At 43.6% G+C, this 16,661-nt stretch overlaps 1 protein-coding gene across 4 annotated transcripts; it reads left to right on the forward strand.

Annotated features, from left to right (window-relative positions):
- The first annotated feature begins 407 nt into the window (after nucleotides 1-407).
- On the forward strand, nucleotides 408-16,265 carry LOC136435084 (metabotropic glutamate receptor 3-like). Of its 4 annotated transcripts, XM_066428287.1 has the most exons (9): nucleotides 408-1,142; nucleotides 3,515-3,646; nucleotides 8,133-8,265; nucleotides 9,150-9,996; nucleotides 11,682-11,827; nucleotides 12,128-13,039; nucleotides 13,348-13,528; nucleotides 13,934-13,979; nucleotides 14,702-14,885. In XM_066428287.1, the coding sequence occupies exons 1-9, from the start codon at nucleotides 877-879 to the stop codon at nucleotides 14,766-14,768; spliced, it is 2,730 nt and encodes a 909-aa protein (XP_066284384.1). In that variant the 5' UTR covers nucleotides 408-876; the 3' UTR covers nucleotides 14,769-14,885. The 4 variants fall into 4 exon arrangements, with proteins under 4 accessions (XP_066284384.1, XP_066284382.1, XP_066284383.1 ...); XM_066428285.1 differs by lacking the exon at nucleotides 13,934-13,979 and having other exon boundaries at nucleotides 14,702-16,265; XM_066428286.1 differs by lacking the exon at nucleotides 13,934-13,979 and having other exon boundaries at nucleotides 9,150-9,969; nucleotides 14,702-16,265.
- Nucleotides 16,266-16,661: the final 396 nt, after the last annotated feature.

The raw sequence follows: 16,661 nt of genomic DNA on the forward strand, positions 1-16,661 counted from the left end.
AAACCACTTGCAGTCCTATTATTCAGGTTTCCTCACCTGCTATACCCTAACCGTAACCCACTCTATATCCGTTACTAAATGTAGGTCATTCTCTACGTCTTATCTTTGGCACTGACCAGATCTACTTAGAGGCTGTAATACAGCAGCGCTAGACCTTAATGTCTCTTTCATCTATCTGCAGATTCTGATCAGTTCCGGGCGCCTGCGGTGGAGGTCTCCGAGGAAACGCAGACGGTGTGATGTGAGTTGGAAGCCGCGGGGTGCTGAAACGCCTTCAGGAAGGCACGGCAGCCAATCTGGCGGTCTCACTGCCGACAACTTCAAACGGCATGGAATGCAAGTCTTTGACATTCAGGAATATGGGACGGAACACTACAAGACGTCGCTACTTGGACTACAAGAGGACATTTAAGATTCAGCGTGTAATGTTAAACGCTGACAAGTTAGCAAGCGGGCGTTACCTTTTGATACATTCTCTGTGAGCGATTCTCACATTGGAGGAATACCATGTGTGCGAATTTTGATACCTGCGTCAGAACGTGAATTGGCTATTTTCATCGGCTACGCACTGATCTAGCTTGTGTATCTCAGCCCCTACTGTGGCAAACTCAGTTCACTAGCCATTTGGAGAGAGTGGGCTCTGCAAGAAGACATAATTATTGACCTTTCTGGCCGGGGCCTCCGTGCGAAGGATCAGATCTCGGCACCAGCTGCCAAAACGTGACTGTTAGTCCCCACTCCGTGATATAACATCAGACGGATGAATTAAGCACTTCAGTGAAGGATCACCGGTTCCCAGGACCACCCTCGCTGAGCTGAAGGCAAACACGTCCCCGGCACGAACGCCCGTTCCCGTCTGGTTCTCCAGGTTTGAGGATGGAGAAGCAGCTTGTACTCATCGTGTTCCTCGTCTCGGTTCTCGGAGCGGGGTCCGTCGGACTGTTCCGCTACCATCGGGCGATCCTTCCCGGGAAGGGCGGTCCGGATAGTACGTACGCCGAGCTGAAGGGAGACCTGACTATAGGCGGACTGTTTCCCGTGCACAACAAAGGACACGGTGGCAAGCCTTGTGGAAAGCTCAACTCCGATCGCGGGATTCAGAGGCTGGAAGCGATGCTGTACGCCATAAAAGAGATAAATAGGTAAGTGCAGTCCCCGTTTTAGCCCGAAAAATCATAACCACACTGTTTTATATATTACAAACGTAGTAGTCATCTTTCTGACGTTGGAATCACCTGTATGTTGAATGCTAGAAGCATAATGTTACAATGCATCTGCCTTCAACAAAATGACGAATGGTAAAACCGACCCGCGGTAGCTGTTTCATTTTACATTAAGCTACGACGTGCCCTAGTTTTGTCATATAAAATTGATGCCTTCAAAGACTTCTGTACCGCTCCATCCCATCTGTTCATCTCATCTCCATCTGTACTCTCAACTCTAGAAACTGTAGGCTGACCTTTTACGTACCTAACATGGAACTTTTATGCACGGTACATCAAAGCAAGCAAATGTCCCTGCCTAACGAAGACACTGTGATGAGCTGAATGTTTACCCCTGATTAGATGTCTTCTTAGGTAAGTGCGGAGTTAAGAATACGCGTCATTAGTACCCGTACTAGTATGATGGAAGCGCTTTGATTCTACTTCACAGGGACCTGCCTTGACTGGAATACCAAGCAGAGTCTTTATTGAACGCGTTTTGTTAAAGATTACTCAGGGTTTCTCCACTTGTACCCGCGAGAATGGAAGAAAACAATGCAATCAATGTTTAGATCTCGTGCAAATGTTTCGACAGCACAAAAGGTTCTATAGGAATGTCGCCGCATAACATATTTCGTACTGTGCTCGGGGCTCTGATTTATAAGAGACTTTTGAAATTCTCCCAGTTAATTTCACCGCTAGCACTATTTTCATCGGGTGTTTAGGCTGTGATTGCATTTCAAACTGAGATTGCGACCTCATTTGAGATTGCGACCTCATTTACCTACGCAAGACGTTTACACGATCCGTTAATGTGAGCACTAGTTTGAGGAAATTTAAGTTTCTACAATTTCTTCCAGTTCACGACGCTCTGTCTTAATTGCCCGGTGCTGTAAATGTATGGCAGTTAGAAGTACGTCTGACAAGTCCAGTGCATGAAACTGAAGGAGAGAAATTTCAGCGCCAACACGAAAACCGAAACACGGACCATTAGCGGCGACAACAGGAAAATCAAGCTTGCACTATAGAATTTTTCATATGTTTGGTTTCCGTACATGCCACATTCCCGTATCTCATGCAAATACATGCCAAGATGATGTAAAATTCGAATTCTTTATATAGATACAATACTGAGCGTTTCGCAACACTACTCAACATTTATCTATGTCATATCCTGCAAAACGGATGGGCCACTTCTGGAAGTCTCACTAATGCAATTAAAACGGTAAAGTCAAGGTCTCTATCAATCTTACACCACACAAATTGATGAGATGTGTCAAGACAGTAATTGAACCATGTATCACCGTGCAGGCGCGGGATGGGAAACTTCAACAAGTGTCCGTGATACATTCCAGCGTGTACACTAGTTTCGGCAATGTAACATGAAAACTAACGTACCATTGGGCCCCGAAATAAGCATAGAAGTCGATCTTGGCATGTGCAGCTGCACAAAAAACAGCAACAAAATGTTCCAATATTAAAATTGTATTTCTTCGAGATAGAACATCTATCATAGCACTATATGCATCCGACTGTACTGATATGAGAATCGGCCATACGGAAAACAGCGATACATTGGCAAACATTAGTAGGAGTAAGGCGTAATAAAACATTTGATATCGTAACGTTCCGTTCTGGTCTATCTATCAATGCTTAACAGATGGTAATACTGCATTGCAAGCAAATAAAAGTCGATTAATCTGACATCCGTGATTCAATACACGGCAATCATGGGTCTATCATCATTTGTCCTGAAGCTATTTCATATTGCTGGAATTTCGCCACCGATCAACCGAAAATATCGCCCCAACGTACGAATTGATATTTCACAGCTCTGGTTCTGTTTATGAAATATACAGCACCAGTCTCCTGTTCATGCGAGCTTTAGCTCCTCTGGCACCAGATGGTGGGAAATATCAACAACGCACCGTACGGCTCATTTGCTGCAGTTGCTGAACCTGATTGTGAAAACATCATGGCATACTCATGTTACCATGATGCAAAATGGATGTTGCAATCACTGTAATGTGAGTTTTATTGTCTACAGTGACATATTAGGTCATAAACAACATTAGAATTAGAAGTACAATCTATATAACCAACAAGGGAAAAAAAAACAACAACTGTGAAGTATTACAATACCTCGTGTCTATTGAAAAAAAAAACGATACAAAGCTAATTCACAGTGTTGAACATGATATGGTATGTGACCGACAACGTCCTAACTTCATCGGTTCCATAGCTAGCTGTTCAACAGAAGTCGAACGATAAGTAACGTTCCACGTCCTAACACCTTGTATTTATTCTTGCAGTAATGCGTCTCTGTTGCCCGGCATCAAGTTGGGGGCACACATACTTGACACGTGCGCCAGAGACACCTACGCGCTGGAACAGTCCCTGGAGTTTGTCCGAAACTCACTCACAAACATCGATATCTACAACGGGTGAGTAAGGTGGACATTGTCATTCTCCTCCTAAGCTTCTGCATGTTACTTGCCATGAGATGTCGTGAGCACCCGGTGAAAAATGAGGACCTGGCAAGTGTGCTGGCTTCACGTCAGCGCATGGGAAGTACTGTCACTCCAATATGGGGAGCGGGAGTAATGGTTTAAGCGGGGTTATGAAACTGCACTCTATCATACTGACATTGAAACCAAGCAGGAAAACTTCAACAGTCCGAAACTTGACGTAGATGTTCTCAAACTGTACAGCCTAAATGTTCCAGGGAAATGTACTGATTGAAGGCAAATAACTTCAAACCGCAGTCATCGTTGTCAACCTTTTTCCATTCAAAGTCAAGATGATAAAAGAGAGAAATTTGCACAATTTTCACCCTAGAGCCGAAATACTTACCCCGCTAGTTGAAGACCACAACTTGAGTTTCCCAATGCCTTTGACATTCACAAGTCATCATTATACACATAAGAGGTATGCAAAAGTGCTCGCAAAGTGACAAGGTATTCAGCATCATTCAAAAATGCAACCACGCATGAATATGAGGAGTTCCACACACAAGTACTGCTACTGTAGATATGCTCTAAAGACTCTAAAGACCATGGATTACCATGTGTACGCAGATGCAGAAGTAGATACTGCTGTAAATGCAGAAATGTTCGCGATGGTTTTATGTTCGCGTTTTTCGCGGCGACCGTTTCACCTCAAACTTTAAGCCAGCGTAAAAATTGTATCCAATACTATAGCGGAATGTGACTATAGCGCTGCCGCGAACTTAAAACCGCCGCGAACACTCCATTTTCGCCTTAGCGCGAAATTAAAACCACGTGAACTTAAGTGCATTCACAGTATGCATGTTTCCGATGTTGTTATCTTATCTACAACATAGGCAGCGCAGCAGTAACCATACAAATCCAGTAAAGAATGCAAATACATCATCTGCGATGCCATGACAAAGTTCCAATGCAACATGTGGGTGAATAACCGGGGAGTAAAGCGGACATTGACCTCCATGGGAATAGTTGTAAATTTCCTGAACGTAAAAAAAGAAATCTGGTGACATAGATCTTATTCCGTGAAAGACGTGTATATTTGACTCTGGCCAGTTTACCATTTGGGTGATCTTTTATAATGAACTGCACGGTGGCCTTGATACCAAATATGCACCGATTTAAAACTCACGGCTAGAGTCTAAGGTTCGTGATCATGCATTTAATTAGCTTTCATTTTCCACGCAAATACTTGTACACGGTCGGAGTCGCGATATATATTCTCGACAGCATATGTCAAGTGAAATCCATGCACGTACACGCGCACCTAGGTGTCTGACTGAAATTGCATGCCCCATTGTGCTGAAGCATTTTGGATTGGTTTTCATTCCTGGGGCCCAATGGGCTGTGGCTATATACAATAAGCAGAGTGTAGTAAGATGAATGACATTTACTCCGTATGTTATACCGTAGTGCATTTTCATAACCAAGGACAAGTTTTGCAGACCTCCTAGTATCTTGAAAGTGACCCTGGTCACTCGCTCTTCCAAACAACACTGGCCACTTACACTACGAACCCACACTGTTGACTCACACTACAAAATGACACTGGTCACTTATACTACCAACCCACACTGGTGACTCAGACTACAAAGTGGCACTGGTCACATAATCTACGAACCCACAATGGTTAATCACATTACAAAGCGCCAAAGGTCAATCATATTACAAAGTGACACTGGTCACCCACACTACAAAGCAACACCGGCTACTACACTACAAAGTGACACTGGTCACATAGACTACTAAAACGACAATAGTCACTCATTACAAAGTAACACTGGTCACCCACACTACAAAGCAACGCTGGTCACCAAAACTATAAACCCACACGGGTCACTCACACTACACATCAACTCCGGTTACTACACTATAAAGCGACGCTGTCACTGGTCATTCGCACTACAAAGCAGCAGTGGTCACTCACACCACAAAGCTTTTGACGACAACGAATTTTCTATTTGCAGTCGTTTTGACTTCCGGAAGGCAACGACCTACAATTGAATTGCAGGTCATCATTCTGTACTGACAAGTAGACATGACTACAGTGTAGTACGCCAAAGTAATAGCACAGCGACAAAGTACAAGTGAGCAGCTTAAGCCAATTGCGGCATGGGTGACATGGAGTACAAGAGGTTATAAATGTGAAGAAAGGCGGATACGTGAAAACGTCGTACGTGGCGAGGCAAGAGAGTTTTCTCAACTCATTGCCCGCTGCGATTGCACGCCAAATGCCATATCTTATCCACCCGCCCCTATAGAGATGTGCCGCTACCGAGGCAGAAGAGACGACTTTATACATACGTCTATCAGACAGATTTCCTAGTCTGACTGCATCCGTTCCATGATAAACCCAGCGGTGGGAACTGGGGCGAGAGGAAAGGAAATGGAAACCATTCATAGCGAGCTATCTTTACCATGCAGCGTGTGGCTGCACCGATACTGAGCATTCCTTCATATACCAAGTCATTCATATGCACCATCCATCAGCTACGTGTTGTGGTAGTTTAGACATGGTGATGTTTTATTGGGAAGAGATGAAAATATCTCACACAGACATGGCAATTGTACATAGTACCACTCCACAACTTTGTTAGCTATTATTAGATTCTAAAACGCACCTTGTTCTTTGACGTCTAAAACTTTGCTTGACCACCACTGATCTCACACCTCTATGGAGAAAACACTATTTTATGGACATTCCATTCACACTAACAGCGTTACAACATGCTTATATCAATTTTCGTGTATGTGATTTGCGATTCGTGCTTTCCATGATGGTAGATATACACGTGGATTTCCTAGGATGTATATACTGCAAACGGTATTTACTCATCTTATCGTTGTAATGATGCTGCAATATGCTGCATATTCCAAGGAAGTGTCCACATTGCAAAATACAGCAAAGTTGACCTAGGGGTCATTAGTATAAAGCAATCCTACAAACTATCAACCAGCAGTGAAGTTGCAAGATTGATATGCAACATTCGGTGCCATCTACATAACATTTATTCTGCCCAAAATACAAAATCACCTTTCAACTGCCTGCCCGACACTCACCCAACCATTGATGTAATAGTTACTCCGCATTTCCATCGATATGGCTTCCGTTATGACCATATTCTCGTACTTAACGATATTCTTTTGGCTCTTCTTGTAAATACGGACGGCATAAAGTAGTCCTTGCGGTTCTTAACGATCGAATCAAACCCCATATATTTTTTTATCACGAAGCGCCGTTTTCACAACATATGACCTTCGTGTAGTACTCCCGAACAGAAGGTATATTACACATCGTTTCGCAATGTAACGATTTTTTCTAGGACAAATGGTTTTGTAACTCATGTACTGATCTACCTTCAATCTGATAAAGTGACGAAAGTTCAGACCTCAATTTCTCTTCCCATGCATCGTGGAATTATGCGGTAATGAGGTGGTTCAGAAATGTACGCCATGACGCAGCACAAGCGCAGACGCATGCTATAGCAATCTGCAGCCAGATGGTGCAGTTTGGCATGCTTGACTTTTACTGGCAATTTCTGAAATCCGGCCTTACGAGCAACCGCGCATGCAAATTCTCAATTTATTGCATGATTGGAAATGAAACGAGCAACGAGGACCCTTTTGACTCCCGTTTTACTGACGGAACTCGAAGTGCAGCGGTTAAAATGGGCGGATATTATAGTTCCATAATCCGTAAACTGCGGTGTCATTACCACGAAAAGTCTCTTGCCTGCTATAACCTTCTGCAGCGATATACAACGATGTTCAATTTCTATTGAGTATTGTGTAGTTTCTCAATTTTTCAAAATCCTAGGCCCATGTATGCGCGCGTCTTCCACCGGCGTATATGCATCTTCAATCTGAATAACTGATATTATTTGGAATAACATACAGTCGTGAGTGGTTTCTTATTCTACATACAAATAATTTCGCGAGAAAACATTAATGTTTGGTTTTGCATAAGATTGCTGAACGAATTGAAATGAAACTTCGCACGAGAGGGTTCACTCCGCTCTCCTCTTTCAAACTTCACTCTTTAATATAGTTAAAGATGTCAAGTGAATAAATGTCATCTACAAACTGAAATGTGAGGCACCCAACTGCAATAACATGTACATTGGGGAGACTAGTCGGCCACTAAGACAAAGGTACAATGAACATTGCAGAAAGGGACAAATGGCTACTCATCGGCCATTTACCACCACTTACAACACAACCAGGGACACTCATTCAATCTAGAATCTACAGATATCCTAGACCGCGAACGCCGTTGGTTCGAATGGGGAGTTAGAGAAGCAATTTATGAGAGAATGTACAATCCCGTCCTCAACAGGAAAGGATGTCTACGCATTGAACTTTCAGGCACTTGAGTCATCGCATCTAGATGTTCACAGAATCGTTAACCATTGAGGTTTGTTTCCAGGTATTACTGTGACGACGGTTCCCAGGCAAAGATCACGAACCTCCCGGCGGCCGTGACAGCCGTGGTCGGCGCCTCGGACAGCAGCGTGTCCGGGCAGGTCGCCAACCTTCTCCGGCTCTTCAGGATACCACAGGTCTGAATCTTTCAATGTGGTTGACTGGTGATTTTTTTGTTGGTTTATATTTGACTCCGTTATATTCGGCGTGTCTGTTTGTTCGTGTGTGTCAGTAGTTATTTGAATACACTGTCAGAAGAGTGGCATGAAGTCAGTGAGTGGGATGATGACCGCAATGGCCAGACTTGACGGAGTGGCAGGAAGTATTGGTCAGAGGTAACAAATCTGGTCGGTGGTTCAATGGAAAACCTATCAATTCATGGGGAGGTATCGTTTTTGGTCTGCCTGTTTGTATTTTCGCAGTTATGTATTTTCCATATGCTAGTCACAATCACGGTAGAGCGACTGGAAGTGGCCAATGTACGCATGTAAGGCCATGGTGATTTGATTATATGGATGACATGCTCTGAGATCCTAAAACTGATGCGAGCGTGAGAATACAAACAAAAGTTTGCATAAAAAAAGTTGCCTTCATTATTCAATCTGCGTCGTCAGGAAGGTTGAACAGATGACTGAACACACAGAGAAAGGTGTTTCAAATAATGGCTTCTTAATTTTGTTCTTTTACTTCCCCTTCTTTGACTTTGGCATTCTACGACATACATATCCGAAATATCTTTTGCAACTTACGGCATATATTTGCTCATTGTGTAGCTGCTTTGCACGATTTACAGTATGATAGAAAACCTTTTTTTGGAAGTGGACGAAGATTGATGCGCGCGCGGATGTCATCCAAATAATCAAATGAACATGGCCTAAAGTTAATCAAAACTTTAGTTGCATAATTGATAAACTACAACTAAACAAGACATACGAGTACGTTTTAACTCTTGTTTGTTCATGTGTCTAATCTATATATGAGATTCTACATAGATTCTAAAGAACCGTTTTGTCTCCACTAGGTGAGTTATGCCTCCACAAGTGCCAAGCTCAGTGACAAGACGCGCTTCGACTACTTCGCCAGGACGGTGCCGCCGGACACGTTCCAGGCTAAGGCCATGGTGGAGATCATCCAGATCTTCAACTGGACCTACGTGTCCACCGTGGCGTCTGAGGGAGACTATGGCGAGATGGGGATCGACATGTTCAAGAAAGAAGCGCTGGCTCGAAACATCTGCATCGCCGCGGAGGAAACCATTCCGAACAGCGCTAACGACGGGACGTTTGACTCGATCGTGGAGAGGCTCCGGGAGAAATCAAACGCCAAGGTTGTCGTGCTGTTCATCAAGGGAGCCGAAGTCTCGAAGCTGCTGTCGGCGGCCAAGAACCTGACAGACCCGTTCGTGTGGATCGCGAGTGACGGATGGGGGGACCAAGAGGATGTGGTCAAAAACGTTAAAGATGTGGCAGAAGGCGCCATAACTATCGAGCTCAGTTCCAAACCAATAAGGGCGTTCAACAAATACTTCAGAAACTTGACTCCAGATCTTAAAGGCAGAAACCCCTGGTTTAATGAGTATTGGGAAGATAAATTCTTCTGCCGTCTTCCATACACTAAAAGAGAAAACAGTTCGTTCCCGGTATGTGATATCGGGCTGACGAACAAGAAGTTTGAACCAGAGAGCAAGATCCAATTTGTGGTAGATGCAGTTTACGCTATTGCCTACGCACTGGACAACGTGCGGAAGGAAATTTGTGGAACACCATCCGGAATGTGTAATGGTTTGAGAAACTTGGACGGAGCTAGATTATACAAGGCCATTCTCAACGTTACCTTCCAGGGTGAGTACAACGATGATGTGCCCTCTGGTAGGTATACTAAACCTTTATCTGAACTTCATTCCAAAGCACACAAGTAATCCACAGTTACAATGAAATGTGTTCCCGAAAACGTCAGTTCCCAATGATTGCCACTTTGTACGCGAAGATCAGATTACAGTTGAGTAACAGGACGGGCGTAACGAGATAAAGGTCACAGGGTCACTGCATTAAAAGCTTCCAAGGTCATGACCAACCTGCTGTTCCACGATAAATGTGCTCTCCTATAGTCATTCCTGAATATATATATTACCATATACTGTAAATGCAGAAATGTTCGCGGGGATTTAATTTCGCGGTAGGGAGAAAATTGAGTGTTTGCGGTGGTTTTAAGTTCGCGGTAGATAGTTCACCGCGTAAACCGCGAACTTAAAACCACTAGGGAACAATTCTGCATTTACAGTGGTGCTGTATTCTGGACCCCTTCCAGCAAGCAGCTGTCGAAGTGTGAGGAGTATTACTGCATTTTATTGAAGTATCTGACGCCTTAGGAAGAACGTTAACACGATATGATTATCATCATAACATCCAGAGACAGATTTAGTGATATCACAGCGAGTCGTGAGGAAGATACCGCAATCGCGTTAGATACTTTTCCATAAACTTTATTAACTCATCGGAAAGTAAACGCGGCGTAAGACGACCCGGGGGGTAATATCTGTTCCATCATTGAATTCGGCTATAAGACTTGGTCATAAAGCGTAGAAGTATTAAATCAAGGGAGGTGATAACCCTCTCGCTGGAATCAGGAATTTGATTATGTGCGTCAATGAAACCGTTCCACAACACTGCCAGAGACATTAGTGCCAGCTGGATATCTTTTAATGATTGAACACACGAGAAGATGTATTTGCCAGAAACAACGGAACTGTCAAGTTTGGGGACCTTTCGCAAACGGGTTGGACATGTTGTTAAGCTTATCTTATAGATTAATCCGCCCTGTACAATACATGGTACGGAACATTCTTGCCTCAATAGATTTTTCTTTCCCGTCGCCGAAAAGCACTGTGTGAGTCATATCAACAGTCTTAGCATCCACTTGCCCTTGCCCAAGGCCAACAGCTCAACTCTCATCAGAGTCTGATAATGCTCCAGTGGCTACTGCAGACCGTGCGTCCACTAATGCAGTCATTGGGTGCTTAAGTTCGCCACCGAAGGTTGCTATAATGACGCCTGCTTCACTTACAGAAGCAATTTTAAAGGCTACCCATTACGATCTCTACACGTACGGAAAGAATTGATTATTTCAGTTAAGGATTGTGTAATTTTTCAAACACGATAATTGCAGTGAGCTTTATTTTATCATCACACTTGTAATTGCCGCCAAATCAGATTGAAAGCAGTAGGTATTGATGCTAACCATGGTAGCTTATTCCTTTGTACATTTTATATTGTAGGGTTTACGGGACTACATTACTTATAGTGATTTTCACTGTACCATTTCACACTTACGTTTCTTTTACACATTAGAATAGCAGTTTCACGAGTTTTATAATCGATTTTCCTATATTAGAAAATTGCCCTTCGACGACAATGACTCAATAGTTTATGAATGATATTTATGTATCATGTATATTCGATATTCGTTTAGCCAACATAACTACAAGATTTGCTTTATTTTACGACTTTCCCTCGTCATGGTGTACTCATGGTTGCTGCTCTTTGCCCACCGACAGACGTGGCGAGCCAGCAGGTCCAGTTTGACGAGAGGGGTGACGGCATGGGCAGGTACGACATCTACAACTTCCAGCGGGTCAACAGCGGCTGGAAATACGTGCCGGTCGGGCATTGGCTGGAGAGTCTCTACCTGGACGAGTCTAAGGTAAGGCGGAGAACACCATGTGTGTCATCGGAAAATACTAAAGAAATAATTGGGTTCTGTTGACGGAATTTCTACCTTGCTCATGAAGACTCCTTCTGGAATAGGCCCAAGTGGTGACATGTTATACCTTTTCTACCCGAAACATGCCTATAAATGTCTATACTTACTTACTACGTATCAAATGCAATCGTTAAGAGATGTAAAAACCATACCGAAAAAAACAATAGACAATATCAATAGGCAGTGACAAGGGAGGTTATACTAATCGCAAATTACATTATACTACACTTTTCGATACAGATTCAGGTCAACTCTCGCCTTGGCAGCTTACCTGAGTCTAGGTGCAGCGCCCCCTGTCGGCCGAACGAGGCAAAGATCGTCCAACAAGGGGACAACTGTTGCTGGATCTGCAAACCCTGTCAGCCCAGGCAGTACCTTATCGACGAGCATATCTGCGAGGACTGCGGCTTTGCTCGCTGGCCGACCTTTGACCTCAAGACCTGCTACGACCTTCCAGAGAAATATCTTCAGCCTGACGAAGTCTGGGCTCTCGTTCCCATGATCATTGCGTTGCTAGGCATCATGGTGGCCGGGGCGGTGATAGTGGTGTTTATGAAGTATAACGACACCCCCCTAGTAAAGGCATCCAGTCGGGAACTTAGCTACATGCTGCTAGGGGGACTCGTCATGTGTTTCGTCATGACTTTCGTCATCATCGCCAAACCATCCGTCGGCACATGCGCACTGGTGCGTCTAGGCCTGGGGTTGTCCTTCACTGTCTGCTACACGGCGCTTCTGACCAAAACCAACAGAATATACCGAATCTTCACCCGTCAGACATCCACCAACGTGCAGAAAGTCAACTACATCAGCCCCATCTCCCAACTCCTCATCTGTACCGCTCTCATATCCGTACAGGCTGTTGGTGTTGTCGTCTGGCTGGCTGTAGAGCCGCCCGACACCCAGCTGGTCTACCCCTTCGGCAGGCAGGACCAGGTCATTCTCAAGTGCAAGATCAAGGACAAGTCCCTGATGATGTCACTGGTCTACGTCATGCTTCTCATTGTCGTCTGTACTATTTACGCCTTCAAGACGCGGAAGGTGCCAGACAACTTTAACGAGACCAAGTACATCGGGTTTACGATGTACACGACTTGTATAGTGTGGCTGGCATTCGTGCCCATTTACTTCGGAACACAAACAGATCACAGGGTATTCATCTATATACATTTTCTCGCCATTACTGTAGAATAGAAACTGCACTTCAGTATATGGATGCAAACGTGAAATACTATTTCCTAAATAGAAATACGCATTGAAAATCATCTAGGTACCGGTGATATAGAATAAGTGGACAGTTCAGGTACATAAAAGCTAAAAATTTCTCGCACAAATACTAGTAACTGACATTGCCCCACATCCGATAAGGCACTGCCCTCTTGCGACTATGAGCAAAACTACCGAGGAATAAGTTCAGTGCCATCCTCCGACAACTCTTATCGATGGTTATTCTTTTACAGATCCAAACGACCACGATGTGCATAGCCGTGAGCATTAGCGCCTTCGTGGCCCTGGGCTGCCTCTTCGCACCGAAAGTCTACATCATCCTCTTCCAGCCAGAGAAAAACGTCCGGTCTATGAACCGACAGAAACCCAGCTTCAAAACAGCAGTCATGTTTGCCAAAGAGAGGCATATGGCAGGTATGTCCTACACAACGTTGTGATGTGTGATCTCAAAGATGGTATGGAAAGGACTAGTCTCTACCAAACTCTTTGGCCCTAACTGAATAATAGAAACAACTGGATTAATTTTTTTCAGAGGAATAAGCAACGTTTCATTATGATGGCCAATCTTTACTTTGTTTTCCAGAACCCAATTCCAAGGAGTATGGTAGAAACTTGGAAATGACAACGGATGGTTCTATGAATGACTTGATGTGACACGTCTCTACTTGTGGTACCGTTGTGTTCAGGACAGTGTGACAAAGAAAGCCAAGCACGTATAAGGCCTATGGCTCACAGATATCAAAATGATGGTGTAGTCCATAGTAATGCTTTTAAGCTATCATATCATTGGCCACTTTTTCATCTCGAATTCCATTCTAGATACCGGCGAACTGGATCCGAAAAATGCTAAAGACAGCGATCTGAGGTATTTCTTGTCCTGCCCAAATGTGTTTGTGGATAGATGAAGAAAACGCTTGTGCTGTGATTGTATGGTACAATTTAGTCACCCGTGGATACCCGGATGCCGTACGGGAGTCTCTCCAGTATTGTTAAGCAATTGGGGATCAGAATAAACTCAAACTCAAATAACCTGGAAAAGCAGAAAAGCAGAATCTGCAAATACGAAAACAACGAGATACAAGTCAAAAAGAGTTTTACAGTCATCAGTTCACATGCAACTGACTGTTGCGATGGTTCAATTGTCGATATTTGCCTTATCATGAACACTGTTACTGCTAGTTAGACTCTTCTGCATGTCAACGGAGCATTCGTGCGTTCAAAGTATTCCTGATTCTGGTCAAGAATCCTTCGGTATGTCTCTGGGCCAGCACGTCGCCAGATCAGAACGTAATGCGTATACGGCAATTAGCCTGCTATCTAAACCTATTATAACTGACGAAACTCTTTTGTTCTCTTTAGTCAACGTTGAATCGGAGCAACAGCCGTTGCATAAAGTACGTCTTTGGACACAACTAAATGAACCTGTATGCGAGATATTACCTTAAATACGCGAACACGACCGCTTACGTTCCGACGACGTGCTCTCTGGGCCCTTTGACAAAAAGAGCACCTGTTGAATGAAACAGAATACTGGTTCGACACTTCTAACGCTTCAGCCTGTATTTTATGGTTGTGTTTTTCTTCTAGGAGCCCTGAACGGACCGGGACAGGGGAAGCCTCCGTTGAGTGCCATCATCCAATCAAAAAACAGTGACAACCCCACGTCTGACAACGGACTCTTAAAGTCGACCAACACGGGCACGCCACGTGACGTTCACGTGACCTGGAAAGACTTGGATACTGGCAAGGAACAGAAAAAGGACCCAAATCCGCCCAAACCCTACGTACCACCCATACTTCCCAGAGAACCCCTAGAAAATATGAAAATTCCAGATAGGTTTAAAGAAGTAGAAAAATTTAGGGAGGATGAAAAGAAGCCAGAGGCTGACAAAATTAAGGAGCCCGAAACCACCATTTTGAATATAGAAAGACGGTCGCCAGTTGGAGGTAGTAGTGATAAACAAAGTAACTCGGCAGGGCTAGACCCGGAGGTAGAACAGATATTTAAATGCAATCTCAAAAGGGAAGTTAAAGACTTTCCGATGGAAATGTGACGTAGGAGCATGTATAGAATGTACAGGTAGCTTCGATGTAATCATGGAAAAAACAACGTGACTACAATTCTGCACGTTTGTCCTTGTGATAACATGCAAAGATATTTCAAGCCGCCTTTAATTCACTGCATATCTATACAATTTGTCGCCTTTAGGTAGCTCTGACGTCATGACGAATTCATTAACATTCATTTTGGGACGATCTGTCTGGTGGAGGTTGGTTGTAATATTTAGGCGATAAAGATGTAAAACGTATTTTACAAAGTGTTGGAACTCAAAAAAGAATTTGGACGGATTCTTTACGAACGAATTGTACAAACTATAGAAGAGTAAAGTCATGTAAGAGGGACGAAGTAAGCAGTGGGTTTAAGTATGCTTAACCAAAGGTTAGGTTTCCAGTGACTCTCATCATAATCAACAAGAATGGCGGCCTTGGTGCCAGTGAGTCTTGCCAGTGCTCGACTCGTATATTTGAACCAAATTCCGTATATTGTGGCTGAAATACCCAAAACTCTAACGTGCTGGCCTTTTATCCACGAGAAACATTTCTTAAGGTACAGATATTTTTCTGTAGTCAAGATCTAAGTCTGTACGCTGCAAGTCCGTACATACAGTTGAACTGTTCTCACGCTCATTGCCCATGTAGGACACAACAATTAAAGCTGATATCATTGCTTCAGAAGATTTAATTTCTACCTGAATATGGTGATTGATTTTTATCTAAAGATTAAAGCTTGGTGCTACAATAATGAAAAATTGGTAGAACATTCATTCGACAGAAACGCTAAAATGTTGACATCACCTCCCTCTTGATAGATCATGACAAAACAGTTGCCTGATGAAGCTGGTCCTTTCCTAGATTTCTACCCACACAAAAAACTAACTACGTAACGTTACCAAAGCAGGAGGCGGCAATGGTAAACCCTTATCATGAATAGTCACTGAGGTAGTGTTGCTGAACTGGTGTTGAGTTCCAGGCTGGCATTATTGTGTCTGTTTACTCGAAACTTGTCCAAGATGTCTGCAAGTGCACTGTTTGGAATACAAACATTTTGTATAATTGTCTCTTCTCTGTGATGTGAAAAATAAATATATGTGTTCAAATAAGTGTGTTGGACTTTTGGAGGTCTGTTCATTCATTGCACATGTTTCTAATTGCAAGAAGAAGGCAGACGTTGACCCTCTCAGTTTACGAATCACTACATGTTATTACCACCTCCAGTCAATATTCACGTTATGCCAGCCAATATCTTTCCTTCCCATCAAAATGTATCCGCGTTCTCCTGATTACCCGATTATGTGCATCACTTGTATCAGCTTTAGGTTCAGCCTCAAAAGAAATGCAGGTGCCCACCGCATTGTTAAAGGCAGCCAACGCATGTCAATGACTGTGCAACAGAGCAAGTAGGTTAGGTTGAACTGTGCAGCACATAACAGCTGGTAATCAGGCGTAGAGGTCGTAGGTGAAAGGTCATCAGCTTTCCAGTCTTTCG

Source organism: Branchiostoma lanceolatum, chromosome 5, assembly GCF_035083965.1.
Source record: "Branchiostoma lanceolatum isolate klBraLanc5 chromosome 5, klBraLanc5.hap2, whole genome shotgun sequence".
NCBI lineage: Eukaryota > Metazoa > Chordata > Leptocardii > Amphioxiformes > Branchiostomatidae > Branchiostoma > Branchiostoma lanceolatum.

What these genes read in the sequence shown, in the direction of transcription:
- LOC136435084 (XM_066428285.1), top strand. Translation starts at nt 877, where the DNA reads ATGGAGAAGCAGCTTGTACTCATCGTGTTCCTCGTCTCGGTTCTCGGA. An exon ending in AACATCGATATCTACAACGG is followed by an intron (nt 3,647 to 8,132) that starts GTGAGTAAGGTG and finishes GTTTGTTTCCAG; the next exon opens with GTATTACTGTGACGACGGTT. An exon ending in CAACGATGATGTGCCCTCTG is followed by an intron (nt 9,997 to 11,681) that starts GTAGGTATACTA and finishes GCCCACCGACAG; the next exon opens with ACGTGGCGAGCCAGCAGGTC.